Below are 15,966 nucleotides of genomic sequence, written 5' to 3' on the forward strand. Positions count from 1 at the left end.
GCTGCAGCTGAAACTCCACTATGGCCTGCTGCTGCTCGCACAGTCTGTCCAGCATGTGCAAGGTGGAGTTCCACCTGGTAGGCACGTCACATGAGGCGGTGAGCGGGAAGGCCGAAGTTACGCTGTAGCGCAGACAGGCGAGCAGCAGCAGGATGTGAACGCTAGAAGCGCGCACAGACGGCCCGCACTTTATGCAGCAGCTCTGACATGTCGGGGTAGTTGTGAATGAACTTCTGCACCACCAAATTCAGCACATGCGCCAGGCAAGGGATGTGCGTCAAACCGGCTAGTCCGAGAGCTGCGACGAGATTTCGCCCATTATCGCGCACCAGGCCGGGCTTGAGGCTCACCGGCATGTTCAATACCCCGCCACAACTCCTGCACAGTGTGGGGCCTGTCCTCCAAACATATGAGTTTCAGAATGGCCTGCTGACGTTTATCCAGGGCTGTGCTGAAGGTGTGTGGCTGACTGGATGAGCAGGTGGAAGAAGAGGAGGAGGAGGCAAATAATGTTGCCCTGCGATCCTTGACGGCGGAAGGACGTGCGCCAAAGAGCTCTCCGCCTGGGGCCCAGCTGCCGCTACATTTACCCAGTGTGCAGTTAGGGAGATAAAGCGTCCCTGGCCGTGCTTACTGGTCCACGTGTCTGTGGTTAGGTGAACCTTGCCACAGATGGCGTTGCGCAGTGCACACTTGATTTTATCGGATACTTGGTTGTGCAGGGAAGGCACGGCTCTCTTGGAGAAGTAGTGGTGGCTGGGAACAACATACTGAGGGGGACAGCAAGCAACATGAGCTGTTTGAAGTCGTCTGTGTCCACCAGCCTGAATGACAGCATTTCATAGGCCAGTAGTTTAGAAATGCTAGCATTCAGGGCCAGGGATCGAGGGTGGCTAGGTGGGAATTTACGCTTTCTCTCAAATGTTTGTGAGATGGAGAGCTGAACGCTGTTGTGTGACATGGTGGAGATGCTTGGTGACAGAGCTGGTGGTGTTGGTGGTACATCCTCTGTTTGCTGGGCAGCAGGTGCCAACGTTCCTCCAGAGGCGGAGGAAGAGGCCGAGTCAGCAGCAGAAGAGGTAGCAGGGGGAGCCTGAGTGAGTTCCTGGTTTTTAAGTTGTTTACTCCACTGCAGTTCATGCTTTGCATACAGATGCCTGGTCATGCAGGTTGTGCTAAGGTTCAGAACGTTAATGCCTCGCTTCAGGCTCTGATGGCACAGCGTGCAAGCCACTCGGGTCTTGTAGTCAGCACATTGTTTGAAGAACTGCCACGCCAGGGAACTCCTTGAAGCTGCCTTTGGGGGTGCTCGGTCCCAGGTGGCGGTGGCCAGTAGCAGGCGAACTCTTGGCGGCGGGTGTTCTGCTTTTGCCCACTGCTCTTGCTATGCTGTTGGCTCGGTCTTACCACTGCCTCTTCCTCTGAACTCTGAAAGTCAGTGGCACGACCTTCATTCCATGTGGGGTCTAGGACCTCATAGTCTTCTGCATCGTCTGCCACCCAGTCTTCCTCCCTGACCTCCTGTTCAGTCTGCACACTGCAGAAAGACGCAGCAGTTGGCACCTGTGTTTCGTCATCATAGACATGCTGAGGTGGTATTCCCATGTCATCATCAGGAAACATAAGTGGTTGTGCGTCAGTGCATTCTATGTCTTCCACTGCTAGGGGAGGGCTAGGTGGATGCCCTTGGGAAACCCTGCCAGCAGAGTCTTCAAACAGCATACGAGACTGCTGCATAACTTGAGGCTCAGACAGTTTCCCTGATATGCATGGGGGTGATGTGACAGACTGATGGGCTTGGTTTTCAGGCGCCATCTGTGCACTCTGCAGAAGACTGGGTGGGAGATAATGTGAACGTGCTGGATCCACTGTCGGCCACCCAATTGACTAATGCCTGTACCTGCTCAGGCCTTACCATCCTTAGAACGGCATTGGGCCCCACCAAATATCGCAGTTAATTCTGGCGGCTAGTGGGACCTGAGGTAGTTGGTTCACTAGGACATGTGGCTGTGGCAGAACAGCCACGTCCTCTCCCAGCACCAGAGGGTCCACTAACACCACGTCCGCGTCCCTTACTAGATGTTTTCCTCATTGTTACCGTTCACCACAATAAAAAAAAAAATTGGCCCAATGTATTTAATTCAAATTCAGGCCTTTTTTTTTTTTTTTTTTTACAGGCACCTAACACTATCTGGCTATCTATTTAAGTACCTTATTACACCAATACAGGCACAGCAGTAACCACAGATTTAGGCCTCATGCACACTACCGTTTTTTTTAAGGTCCGCAATCAGTGTCCGTATTTTCGTCCGTGGGTCTTCCTTGATTTTTGGAGGATCCACGGACATGAAGAAAGTAGTTTTGGTGTCCGCCTGGCCGTGCGGAGCCAAACGGATCCGTCCCGACTTACAATGCAAGTCAAAGGGGACGGATCCGTTTGACGTTGACACAATATGGTGCAATTGCAAACGGATCCGTCCCCCATTGACTTTCAATGGAAAGTCAGGAGTTAATATACCATAGGATCAGAGTTTTCTTCAATCCGATGGTATATTTTAACTTGAAGTGTCCCCATCACCATGGGAACGCCTCTATGTTAGAATATACCATCGGATTTGAGTTAGGTCGCCAAAACTCAGATCCGACAGTATATTCTAACACAGAGGCGTTACCATAGTGATGGGGACGCTTCAAGTTAGAATATACTAAGAACTGTGTACATGACTGCCCCCTGCTGCCTGGCAGCACCTGATCTCTTACCAAGGGCTGTGATCAGCACAAATAACCCCTCAGGTGCGGCACCTGAGGGGTTAATTGTGCTTATCATAGCCCCCTGTAAGAGATCAGGTGTTGCCAGGCAGGAGGGGGCAGACCCCCCTCCCCTGTATTTAACTCATTGGTGGCCAGTGCCGCCCCCCTCCCTCCCCAGTATTATATTCATTGGTGGCCAGTGCGGCCTCCCCTCTCCCTCCCCTAATTAAAATCACCTTCCCCCATCATTGGTGGCACGGAGAGTTCCGATCGGAGTCCCAGTTTAATCGCTGGGGCTCCGATCGGTAACCATGGCAACCAGGACGCTACTGCAGTCCTGGTTGCCATGGTTACTTAGCAATTTTAGAAGCATTATACTTACCTTCGCTGTCTGATCAGCCAGGCGCTCCTCCTACTGGTAAGTGAAAGGTCTGTGCGGCCCATTGCCTATAGCACAGACCTTTTACTTACCAGTAGGAGGAGCGCCCGGCCGGTCACAGACCTCGCAGGTAAGTATAAGTCTTCTAAAAATTACTAAGTAACAATAGCAACCAGGACTGCAGTAGCATCCTGGTTGCCATGGTTACAGATCGGAGCCCCAGCGATTAAACTGGGACTCCGATCGGAACTCTCCGTGCCACCAATGATGGGGGAAGGTGATTTTAATTAGGGAGGGGAGGCCGCACTGGCCACCAATGATGAGAAGGTGATTTTAATTAGGGAGGGGGGGGGGGGGAGAGGGGAGGCCGCACTGGCCACCAATGAATATAATACTGGGGAGGGAGGAGGAACGCACTGGCCACCAATGAGTTTAATACAGGGGAGGGGGGTCTGCCCCCTCCTGCCTGGCAGCACCTGATCTTACAGGGGGCTATGAAACGCACAATTAACCTCTCAGGTGCGGCACCTGAGGGGTTAATTGTGCAGATCACAGCCCCCTGTAAGAGATCGGGTGCTGCCAGGCAGCAGGGGGCAGTCATCTACAAAGTTCTTAGTATATTCTAACTTGAAGCGTCCCCATCACCACGGGAACGCCTCTGTGTTAGAATATACTGTCGGATTTGAGTTTTCACAAAGTGAAAACTCAGCTCTGAAAAAGCTTTTATGCAGACGGATCTGTGATCCGTCTGTGTGAAAGTAGCCTACGGCCATGGATCACAGACGCGGATGCCAATCTTGTGTGCATCCGTGTTTTTTCACGGACCCATTGACTTGAATGGGTCCGTGAACCGTTGTCAGTCAAAAAAATAGGACAGGTCCTATTTTTTGGGGCGGACAGGAAACACTGATCACGGCCGCGGATGAACAACGGTGCATTTTCCGAGTTTTCAATGGACCCATTGAAAGTCCATGGGTCCGCAGAAAATCACGGAAAACGGAACGGCCACAGATGCACACAACAGTCGTGTGCATGAGGCCTTAGGGGAATATAAATTCTAGGCCTAGTATTTCGGCCCTGGATGAAAGGTATCCTTTTACGGACAGAATTACACTTGGAGATGCATGGTAGCGTGTGAAGTTATTGAAGATGACCCCATCAGCACCTTGAATGTAATCTACCCTTTTACGGACAAATACACTATGTGAGATGCACAATAGTGCGTGCAAATTTAAAGGCTTATGCTTTCAGCAATTGTAATTTAACAGTTTGTGTAATATACCCTTTTACAGACAGATTTAAACTTGGCCTGCAACAGCAGAAACCACTGATTTACCCTGGGTTCACACCTGAGCGTTCTGAAAGAAGCGCTTTGTATGCGCGATTGTACGGGCGTTTACAAGCGTGCATACAGAGACAAGCGAACGCCCATTGTCGCGCGTTCCCAAAAGTATGTACGGGAACGCGCGACAAAACGCCCCAAAGAAGCTCAAGTACTTGTTTGAGCGTCGGGCGTTTTACAGCGCGATCGTACGCGCTGTAAAACGCCCAGGTGAAAACCATTCCCATAGGGAAGCATTGGTTTCTCCTTGTTGTGCGGTTTACAGCACGTAGGAACGCGCTGTAAAACGCTCAGGTGTGAACTTAGGGTATTGCTATTTTGGGAATTGAATTTCAACCCAGAACAAAAACTATGCTTTGACGGACACTAAAAAACTTGTCCAGCCACAGCTGGAACACCAGATTTAGGGGATTGCTATTTTTGCAAGTGAATTTCACCCCTCAATATAGAAAATTATATCCTGAGTTTCTAGGGGTGACAATAAGCACAGCCAAGCCCCTGATGTAGGATATAGCAAAAAAAAAAAAAAAAACTATTGATTGTTAAATGGACTTGGTGGCAGCTTGTGCTGGCGCACCACAAGACACAAAATGGCCGCCGATCACCCCAGAAAAAAAAAGTTACAGAAAAACGCTCTGGGCAGCCTAAAAACAGTGAGCAATTAACTATCAGAAGATGAATGATTCACAGCTGTAGATCGATCACTTCATTAAGTGTTTTTGCCAAGTTAATCCCTGCCTAATCTCGCCCTAACAGCAGCTGCATCCTCTCCCTACACTGATCAGGGCAGAGTGACGTGCAGAGCTACGTGACTCCAGCCTAAATAGAGGCTGGGTCACATGCTGCACTGGCCAATCACAGCCATGCCAATAGTAGGCATGGCTGTGATGGCCTCTTGGGGCAAGTAGTATGACGCTTGTTGATTGGCTGCTTTGCAGCCTTTCAGGAAGCGCCAAACTTTTACGTAAATGTTCGGGTCTGTGTCACGAATGCCCCAAAATTTGGTACGAACCCGAACTATACAGTTCGGGTTCGCTCATCCCCATTTACCGGCCTATATGTGTCTACATATGATTGGTTAATGCTGTTACTATGTAAATTATACTCTATGCCTAATAAAAAGGCTGAACTGAAGGACAATAAAATCTGAGTGAATTTGAACAGACCCATGTTTGTGTTGTATCTGACAAGTTCATTCTCCTGGCGCCAGATAGGACTTAAACCAAGCTGACCACCGAAGTCAGATACCAGGGGTATCTAGCAAGCGTCCAATTTCCTTAGTTTTGGGGGCTCGTGTCCGGGATCGAGAGGGTCATCCTCGGGTCCGGTGAGAAAGACATAGATTTTGTCTTCCGTCTGATCCAAGGGCACTGGCCACGTCTCGACCCAAGTAAGTTGAACCATCTACTTAAGACTTCGGGAGATCACTGTCAGGGACACAGGAGATAAGGCTCAGGGAGCCAAAAGGTGATTAAAAAGGGACTCCGGAAGTCCACATCACCACAGAGATAAATGTGCACTTAACTAAAAAAAAAAAAAAAACTGTTCAGGGAACAGAAGGTTACAAGCTTGGATTAACTCATATGTATATATAGTATAAGTGTCTTAGAAGTGATAAGATTATCTGTCTGTGTGAGATATTGACCAGAGTTATAAGGACATTGTATTGTTGTTTTACTGTGTTGGGGAGGTCTGCAAGACGCCCCACCCCCCGGCTAGGAGCAATCCGTTGACCCGGGGATAGGTGAACTCAAGTAGCGGACCAAAACAACAAATTATAGGCTTGATGAAACTGATATTTTGTGATCAGACCTGAGTCCTTAGTCTAAGTTGACAGGATTTGTTGGAGCCTTCACAGTTCAGTACAGCCAGTCCTAGAGAAGTGGCATCATTAAAATATCAGACGGAATGGGGGCACAAGGGTCAAAAACAGATTACCCCGAGACGGGAGAAACATATAAAGTTTGTTGCACAGTGTAGTCCCACAAATTACTTCCTAGTTAACCCACGGGTAGACAATTTGGCAGGATGTGATATTAATGGAGAATTGAAAGTTAAAAATGTGAAAAAGAATGTTATAGAGAAAGTATGGCCCCAGACAGCAGGTCACCTGGCTGGCAACAGGGATGAAATCTGTAAGAATCTGTGAAGTTAGAGCTTACAGACTGGACATCAGAACTCCTGTGATGGTGAAGGGGGGGGGGGGGGGGGGGGGTTCTAATGAGTGAGAAAACCGAGCAGTGTCAGGAAGTTAATTGATGTCACTAGCAAGAAAGCAAGTGCCTCAGTGTCTGCAATTAGAAAGGCGCTTGTGTTAAATGTTCAGAAATGAACTGGTTAAGTTTTGTTACCCTAAATGATGTGTGTGTTTAAATAGGGAAGATCCATAGCCCTAGCATTAGAGATTAGAGCAGTAAAAGATGGTCAGTTAATGGATAAGTATTGTACCTAGTGTGAGCCACAGAGATTCACTTTCCCTGCATTAACAGAGAAACATTCCTGAGATAAGAGAAGCAGGCAAAGAAAAGGGGGAAGGGAATCATGCAGAGTAAGTGATGTTATATGTGTAATATCATTATAGAAGACAAAGAATTGTTTAATTATTGTATTTCTTTCCCAAGCAGTGTAATGTGGGAATCTAGCTTTTAACAAAAATTATTATATATGTGCAACACTAACTAAGACCACATGGCATATAAGATGATTTGGGTTTAACAAAATTACTGTATGATTATAACATGTATATTGTCTTCTTATAAGGGTTGATTAATCACAGAGTTAAGACCAGAAGACATTGGAAAACACAGCACAACAGCGATATAGACCATCAGCAATTCTGGGTGTGGCGTGGCTATCTGTTTCCAGGAAAGCTGTGTTTGTGCTGCAAGTTTTGGGATGAAAAAGAACTGTGGCTGGGTTGGAAGACAAATGATTCAGTGGAATGTGAATGGGTGTGGCTTTGAGTTGTAGTTGAAGTGAAAATGTGTGAAGACTGATTAATGTTTTTAGCAGAGCTGTGTATGCAATTCATATTTTATGTATAAGGGCGTGGTTATGAGCCGTTTGTGAAAATGAGTACATGAAAATGTGAATGTGTATGGAATATGATATTTGTTTTCAGATTATGTGCATTGAGAATTTTATTTTATTTTTCTTGGCAGATTTGTTTTTTATTGGTGCCAACAGTGTTGATTGAGCTGTACATTTTTTTTTTTAAATTGAAGTCAATGAAAAGTTTCTTATTGGCCCTTTGTGTGTTCATGTCTGTATTGTCAGATCTGTTTGTTTCAATGTTTGAAGTTACGTGTTACATGTTAAGTGTTGTGCTCAACATCAGAGCTCTGTTCTCACGGACGGCTGGGACACTACTGACGGACAGTAGGAGGACCACAGCATCTGACTAAAAGGGGTCGACTTAGATGACAGAGTGGGAGGAAGGAGATTAGGATTCATGGTGGATAGCGGTGCAACCTCAAGTGTGTTAAGGATTTGTACAAAGGACCATTGAGAAAATCTGAGCCCTCTATGGGAATTAATGGGGTATTGACAAAAAAAACTTACAAAACTGACTCACTACCACTCGAGACCATGGACAGGGAATAAGGGAATACATCACAGATCATGTATTCAGCATTATACCAGATTGCCCAGTCAGCCTGTTAGGGAGAGATTTGTTCATCAAGATTGACTTGCAAGTATCAGCAAAGAATCAGGGCATAAAAGTACACTCCGACCCAATCTCTACACCCGTGCCACTGATTCTTGCAAACATATAGGACCACCCAGAACTTAACATTAACCCTGCATTATGGTCCTCAAATGAATATGACACGGGACTCCTGGATTGCACACCTTACAAAACGACTGTAAAACCAGGTGTCATCTCAGTGTTCCAGAAACAATACCCGTTGTCCACAGAGAAAATTTAGGGCTTGAGGCCAATGATCGAGGAATTTTTAAACAAGGGCATTTTGGAAGAGGTGATTTCACCCTTCAGCACCACCATAAATCCTGTGGCAAAAGCAGATGGTTCAGTTCGCTTTGTGCAGGATTTAAGGGCCATCAACAACATCATTGTGCCTATAGCCCCCATTGTATCTGATGTCACTCAACTACTATCTGCCATTCCAGCAGATGCTGTTTGGTTCAGTGTGATAGATCTGAAAAATGCATTCTTTTCTATCCCAGTTGACAAGAAAACCAGACTACTTTTTGCTTTTTCCTTCGAGGGGCGACAACTAACCTGGGCAAGAATGCCACAGGGATATGCTGACTCACCTGTAGTGTTCAGCATCTTTGGGGCCTTTATGCAAATGCTTACTGATCTTCAAAGGTATGTCACTGAACAGGAACGGCAAGACTGGTGTGATCAAGTATTGCCGAAAAATCGAAGAACAGCAGTCCTCACTGAACAGTCACCCACGTGGATCCACGCCACAAGGATTAAGCTGGTGAAGAAAAGAGAGGTACTAACAGAGGCAGAAAGCCTAGACCTCGAAGAGGACACAGAAAGGGGACAAACGGAGGCAGACAGCCCCGACCCCCAACTGGGCGAAGCGCTACGAGTTCTGGCAGTTGATTGATAAAAATGACACCTCTGATCACCCTGTCAATGATCCTATTGACTTTTCTGACAAGTAGCCAGGCAGAAGTGAACATTACAAAAAATGATGTTGGGACTACGCTATGGTACAACTCGAACACCCATGTTGCCACATACACCTTCTGTCTGAGCGATTTTATGCCATGTCGGATCTATGGTCTATCTAGGGGGGGGGATTACTCCCATAAGGCATTACAAGCATATATATGTTACTGATACGTATTGGGGGAATTGGTAGCGGGATTATAGTATTATCCACCTCAGTACTCCTCGCAAAACTGATACTGAATATAGAAAATCCCTCCCCTGTAGACAGTGGACTGTATGTCCTTGGTCTCCATTTCCAGCGTGGGGAAGGGTGGGAAAGAGTATAAACAAAAAAAATTGATGCCCCACATGGTCACCCTTAAAGATTTAAAGGCCATATCTAATCCCACATATGAGGACACTCTGGCAATGGAGACAGGGTTTTCTGATGCCAATCTCTGGGTAGAGTGGATGAAGTACACTGCAGCATCTGTCAATAAAAGTAACTGTTATATTTGTGGAGCCGCAAAACCACACCTAGGAACAGTTCCACTTACATTACCTCCAACAGTAGAGGAATGTTTTATAAGTCTGTTTTCAAACATCTCTACCAATGACAGTCTGTAAAACAAGATACCCTTTGTTGACGAAAACCCCGCACCCGGGGACGGGTATACATATTTACCCAGGCAACTACACGTGTTATAAGGGAGGAAATGAAGGTGTGAATCAATTTTTTTTTTTACAGAGGGGTATTGTGCTAATTATAGTTCTGTAAATATGTCACTCACTCAAAACCAGGTATTTTCAATAGGGGACATCTACTGGATCTGCGGCGATGGTAAAATAAGGTCCAGATTGGAGGGAAAATGGAAAGGAGAATGCGCCTTGGCAAAAGCTATTATGAACATTCAAATATTCACTGAAGTGGAGGAACACGTAGACTTTGCTACAAATAGGTTAAAGAGATCAATACCTAAAGGTAGTTTGGATCCACATGTGTACATAGATGTAATAGGGATCCCAAGAGGGGTCCCTGATGAGTTGAAGGCCAGGGATCAAGTAGCTGCAGGTTTTGAATCCATCATTCCTATAATCACCGTAAATTAAAATGTAGACTGGATTAATTACATCTACTACAACCAACAAAGGTTTGTAAATTACACAAGGGATGCAATGCAAGGGATTGCAGAGCAGCTGCAAGCTGACTCCATAATGACATTCCAGAACAGAATGGTTTTAGATAGGATATTGGCAGAAAAGAGTATTACACTCACCGGTAATCCGGTTTCCTGGAAGTCTCCATGACACCAAGTCCTGAGATTGACTTCCTTCTGATTGGACAGGAAAAACACAGAGAGGTTAAAACCCCCACCCCCTCCTCACATCACCAGTGTATTTTAACGAAGAACCCCAGGATGAAAGGATAATAGCTAATAGCAGAAAAAAAGGGTGGGATATATGTGGTGTCATGGAGACTTCCAGGAAACCGGATTACCGGTGAGTGTAATACTCTTTTCCCCAGTCGTCTCCATGACACCAAGTCCTGAGACAATATCAAAGATACAATTAGGGGGGGACAACTGCCGACAGGACCTTACGTCCAAATCTTAGGTCGTCATTAGCAGCTACATCTAGTCTGTAGTGCTTAGTGAAAGTATGAACTCTTTTCCATGTTGCTGCCCTGCAAATCTGTTGTAAGGAGGCTGAGGCTTTTTCCGCCCAGGAGGCAGCCATGCCTCTCGTAGAATGTGCTTTTAGGGAAGCAGGGACGTCTTTTCCCTGAGCTTTATATGCTTCGGAGATTGCCATCTTAATCCATCTGGAGATGGAACTTTTTGCCGCTTTCTTCCCTTTGTTAGGACCTGAAAATTGGACAAACAGATTTTTGTCTTTTCTCCAAAGGCTGGTAGCTTCCAGGTACTTTAAGACCGCTCTCCGGACATCTAATGTGTGGTAAGTGATTTCTTGATCGTTTTTCGGATCGTCACAGAACGAGGGGAGAACAATGTCCTGAGACCTATGGAAGGTCGAGACTACCTTGGGGAGGAAAGTCGGATCTAATTTGAAAATTAATTTGTCCTCAAATATTGCAAGGAATGGTTCTTGGATGGACAAGGCCTGCAGCTCACAGACCCTTCTGGCTGAGGTTATTGCCACCAGAAAAATCGTTTTAATGGTAAGCCATCTGATGTGGATAGAGTCCAGAGGTTCGAATGGATCGGAGGTTAGACCCCCTAGTACTGTATTAAGGTTCCATGGTGGCACCATGTTTCTAATTGTAGGTCTGATCCTATCTGCCGCCTTAAGGAATCTGGATATCCAGGGATGTTCCGTTAGCTTGGTATTATATAGTGCTCCTAAAGCCGATACCTGGACCCTAAGGGTATTGGGGGATAGACCTAAATCTAGCCCTTCTTGAAGAAAATCCAGGATTAGTGAGATGTTGGCTCTAAACTGGTTGAAGGAGGTCCCAGACCAATCAGCAAATTTCTTCCATATTTTTTGGTACTTGTCGTTGGTACTCTGTTTCCTGCTAAGGAGTAAGGTGTTCACTACTTTTTTTGATAGACCAAAGTTTAATAAGTTGGATTCTTCAGAATCCAGGCTGTTAACTTTAGTATTTTCAGGTCTGGGTGAGAAATAGGTCCCTGACTTAGAAGGTCCGGCCTTTGAGGTAGAAGGAGAGGAGCTTCCACGCTGAGGGCTTTCAAGAGGGAGAACCAACTTCTCTTGGGCCAGAAGGGGGTTATCAGGATTAGTGTACACTTTTCTTTTAGGAACTTCTGTAACACTCTGGGGATAAGCGGAAATGGGGGGAAGGCGTAGACTAAGTTTGTTGTCCAACTCTGGTTGAGGGCGTCTACTGCCCGAGGATGATCCCTGGGGTTGAGGGAGAAGAACTGGTTTAGCTGATGATTTCTCCTGGATGCAAACAGGTCTATCGTCGGCCTGCCCCATTTCTTCGTGATTAAATGGAAGGCTTCTGGGGCTAACATCCATTCCCCTGGGTCTAGTCTGTGCCGGCTTAGGTAATCGGCCTGAATGTTTAAAACTCCCTTCAAATGAACCGCTGAAAGAGATTGAATGTTGCCTTCTGCCCAGGAAAAGATTTTGTTTGCCAGGTTCTGTAGCGGGCGATGCCTTGTGCCTCCCTGGTGTTGGATAAAGGCCACGGCTGTAGCGTTGTCCGAGTAGACTAGGACGTGACGACCCTTTGCCAGCTGACTTGTGTGTTTCAGTGCTTCCCACACTGCCCTCAGCTCCTTGAAATTTGAGGATTGCTGGCTCACGTAATTCCCCCATGTTCGCTGGTAGGAGTTCCCCTGGACGACCGCTCCCCACCCGTGGAGGCTGGCATCTGTTGTGATGACTAGAGGGAGATCTTGTGCCCAGAAAATCCCGTTTTCTAGGTTCGAATTGCTGAGCCACCAAGTTAGTGATTTTTTGGTCTCTGCATCTAAGAATATTTTCCTCTCTAGGGTTAATTGCGATCTGTTCCATTTGTCTAAGATGAATTTCTGGAGTGGTCTTAGATGGAACTGTGCCCAGGCAACTGCTGGAATGCAAGCGGACAGACTCCCTAGTACCTTCATGGCCTGTCTTATTGAACAGAATTTCTCCTTCTTGAACTTCCTCAAAGCTGTCTGAAGTTTTACTATCTTTTGAGGTGGTAGAAAGGATCTTTGGGAGACTGTGTCTAGAGTAATGCCCAGAAAAACTTTCCGTTTGGATGGGATTAAATCCGATTTTTTCCAATTGATGAGCCAACCTAGGCTCTGTAGATGATCCAGGACTAACCCGAGATGGATTCCCATGGTCTCTATGTTGTCCGCCACTACCAGTAGGTCGTCCAGATAGGGGATCACACAAATTGCCTTTTCTCTCAAGGTTGTCAAGGCTTCCGCCATTATTTTGGTAAAAACCCTTGGGGCAGAAGAGATCCCGAAGGGGAGACACCTGAACTGGAAATGCTGAATGTTTCCCTCCAATTCTATTGCGAACCTTAGGAATTCCCTTGATGACCTGTGAATTGGGACGTGATAATAGGCGTCGCTTAAATCTATTGTGGCCATCACTGCATCCTTTTTTAAGAGTTTCACTGCTGACTTCAGGGTCTCCATTTTGAATTTTTGATATCTTACGTATTTGTTTAGATGTTTCAGATTTATAATTACCCTGGATTTCCCGTTTGGTTTCTTTATAATGAAGAGGCGGGAATAGAATCCCAGTCCTGTCTGATTTTTCGGGACGGGCTCTATGGCGTCCAAGGTTAATAGGTTTTTTATGTCGTTTTTTAAGGTCGCAGTTTGAGATGGGGGAAGGGTAGTGATCACATATTTCTGTGGAGGGGAAGAGAGAAGATCTATCAGATAACCCTCTTGTATAATACTTAAGATCCACCGGCTGTTTGTTACATGCTCCCAAGATCTTAGAAAGGAGCCGAGTCTTCCCCCCACTGGTATGGCGTCATTGTTTGTTGTTGGATGAGGAGGCTTCGGCCCGATTTGGGTTGAAGAGGAAGCTTCTCCCCCTGCCTCCCTTCGCATAGCTCCACCTCCCAGTCTTCCCTTTATCTTTTTTATTTTCGGGTTGAAAAAATCGGTCACGAAAGGGCTGCCTTTTTTGTTTATATCTTTCCTCTGGAAACCCTCTTTTTTTATTTGTCGCGTTGTCTAGGATTTTATCTAGATCTTCTCCGAAAACGTACTGACCGTGGAAGGGGAGTGCGATTAATTTATTTTTAGATGTGATATCTCCTGACCACGCTTTAAGCCATAGTGCCCTTCTCGCTGTATTTGAGAGAACAGCTGTACGGGCGGACAGTTTAACTGATTCAGCAGCTGCGTCTGCTAGAAAGGAGGTTGCCATCTTTAATAGAGGCAAGCTCTCTAGAATTTGATCCCGTGGTGTCTTATTGACCAGATGTATCTCTAGCTGGTCTAGCCAAAGGTTCAGTGTTCTGGCCACACATGTGGAGGCAACGCCCGGTTTGAGAAGGGCCGCCGTAGTCTCCCAGGTCTTTCGCAAGAGACTTTCCGCTTTCCTGTCTAGAGGATCTTTCAATTGTGCTGAGTCTTCAAACGGTAGGGCCGTATGTTTTGCTACCTTGGCCACTGGCGCGTCTACTTTGGGAATGGTCTCCCAATCCGTACAGTCCTCTTGGCTAAAGGGGTAGCGCCTCTTAATTCCTCTTGGGATAAAGGATCCTTTATCCGGTTTTTCCCATTCAGACCTAATTAATTTTTGGACACTATCAGGGACTGGAAAAACGGCCTTCTTCCTTTCACCTAGACCCCCAAAAATTTCTTGCTGGGTAGACCTAGGGGTTTTAGGCATCTCCATCTGAATGGTGGCCCTGATGGCCCTGATAAGTTCATCAATATCTTCAGGATTGAACAGGAAGCGCTTATATTCGCCCTCTTCATCTGAAGATGCCGGGTGTTTTTGGACAGATTCGGAGTCTGAGACCGCCAGCCCCTCAGAGTCGGAATCCAGGATAAGTGATTTAACACTACGGGCGTCCTGAGTGGGGGGAACTTTGGGAGGAGTAGGTTCTCTGGTAGTTAAGGCTAGCTGAACCTCTTCTTTTACCACTTTTCTAATGTCTTCAATTAGACTAGAAGACTCAGACTTGATGACACTGGCAGTACATTCTTTACACAGGGGCTTGGATCCAGTGTTAGACAATCTTTTGCAGCAAATACCACATTTTCTAGTTTTTTTGGCTGCAGAAGCCGAATCCTTTTCTCCCTGAAATGGTAAGGGAGGAAAGGATGAGCAGACTGAACCCACCATACAAGGCATGTACCTGAGAACAGGTTACTCACTGTCCCAGGGTTTGATGCAGGCTCGGTTCCAGAGCCCGGCGTGAGGGGGGTGCTCATCTTGACTCCCGACCGCTTCAGAGATGCTTCACCAAAATATGTGAGCCGCGCTATGCAGGGCGCCGTTACACAGGTCCTGAGCGTTTTTATAGTGTCTCCATGTGCTTCTCATGCTGCAGGACCTGTGGCGCATGTTGATGACGTCAGCGCGCTTAGCTCCGCCCCCGGCGTCTGACGTCATCCGCCTGCCGGCCGGAAGGGACACATCACAGTGCCGATCCGCCGTGTTCCTCCTTCCCTCTGCATCAAGCCCTCCGGGACCGCCGCAGAGGGAATCTTCGCAGGGGCACTACCTATGTGCCCGAGCCCAGGCCTAACCAAACGGAGGAGGGAGAGCTGCACTGCAGATCCGACCTCGGCCCAGATGAAAAAAAAAAAAAAAAAAAAAAAACTCCAGGTGAGCCCAAACGAGCTCCGTGCACCTCTCCTGCTTCCTATCCTGATGGGACAGGAAAAACACTGGTGATGTGAGGAGGGGGTGGGGGTTTTAACCTCTCTGTGTTTTTCCTGTCCAATCAGAAGGAAGTCAATCTCAGGACTTGGTGTCATGGAGACGACTGGGGAAAAGGGTGGGGTGTGCAAGGTGCTCACGGATCCCACATCATGCTGCACCTTCATACCTAACAATACAGGTCCCAACGGTAAGGTAACCATAGCTATACAGAAACTGGAGGATTTGTCTGTTGAATTGAAAAATAATTCAGGTATTACAAATCCCTGGGATCAGTATTTTGGTTGGTTTACTAATTGGAAGCAGGCGTTAGCACAACTAGGCATTATTATCCTTGTAATCATTATTATCATTGCTGCATTTTCACTATGTATCATACCATGTATCAGGAGATTAGAAAAAGGAGTAACTAACGCCACAGCCTCTTTCTACCAGGCCATCCCCCCCACCAACCCCCAATAAGGATAACACACCCAGTGGATACATGAAATATCTGAAGATATATAGACAGAAGAAAGAAAGAAA

General features: G+C 46.6%; 3 protein-coding genes across 3 annotated transcripts in view; all 3 read right to left on the bottom strand.

The window, feature by feature from the left end:
• LOC121008766 (importin subunit alpha-5-like) overlaps nt 1-9,707 on the bottom strand; it is an 88,858-nt gene extending 79,151 nt beyond the window's left edge. The window contains exon 1 of the mRNA XM_040441460.1: nt 9,660-9,707. Within this exon, the coding sequence (XP_040297394.1) occupies nt 9,660-9,707 (48 nt within the window). The remainder of the gene's footprint in view (nt 1-9,659) is intronic.
• A 902-nt stretch (nt 9,708-10,609) lies between these two features.
• On the bottom strand, nt 10,610-13,571 carry LOC121008634. Its single transcript, XM_040441296.1, has 2 exons — nt 13,450-13,571; nt 10,610-13,044 (listed from the first exon to the last, which is right to left on the bottom strand). The coding sequence occupies exon 2, from the start codon at nt 12,604-12,606 to the stop codon at nt 10,672-10,674; it is 1,935 nt and encodes a 644-aa protein (XP_040297230.1). The 5' UTR covers nt 12,607-13,044; nt 13,450-13,571; the 3' UTR covers nt 10,610-10,671.
• Nucleotides 13,571-15,359, bottom strand: LOC121008635 (lamina-associated polypeptide 2, isoforms alpha/zeta-like). Its single transcript, XM_040441297.1, has 2 exons — nt 14,934-15,359; nt 13,571-14,856 (listed from the first exon to the last, which is right to left on the bottom strand). The coding sequence occupies exons 1-2, from the start codon at nt 14,988-14,990 to the stop codon at nt 13,573-13,575; spliced, it is 1,341 nt and encodes a 446-aa protein (XP_040297231.1). The 5' UTR covers nt 14,991-15,359; the 3' UTR covers nt 13,571-13,572.
• Nucleotides 15,360-15,966: the final 607 nt, after the last annotated feature.

Source organism: Bufo bufo, chromosome 7 (assembly GCF_905171765.1).
Source record: "Bufo bufo chromosome 7, aBufBuf1.1, whole genome shotgun sequence".
NCBI lineage: Eukaryota > Metazoa > Chordata > Amphibia > Anura > Bufonidae > Bufo > Bufo bufo.

What these genes read in the sequence shown, in the direction of transcription:
- LOC121008635 (XM_040441297.1), bottom strand. Translation starts at nt 14,990, where the DNA reads ATGAGCACCCCCCTCACGCCGGGCTCTGGAACCGAGCCTGCATCAAAC. An exon ending in CTGCATCAAACCCTGGGACA is followed by an intron (nt 14,857 to 14,933) that starts GTGAGTAACCTG and finishes TTACCATTTCAG; the next exon opens with GGAGAAAAGGATTCGGCTTC.
- LOC121008634 (XM_040441296.1), bottom strand. Translation starts at nt 12,606, where the DNA reads ATGGAACAGATCGCAATTAACCCTAGAGAGGAAAATATTCTTAGATGC.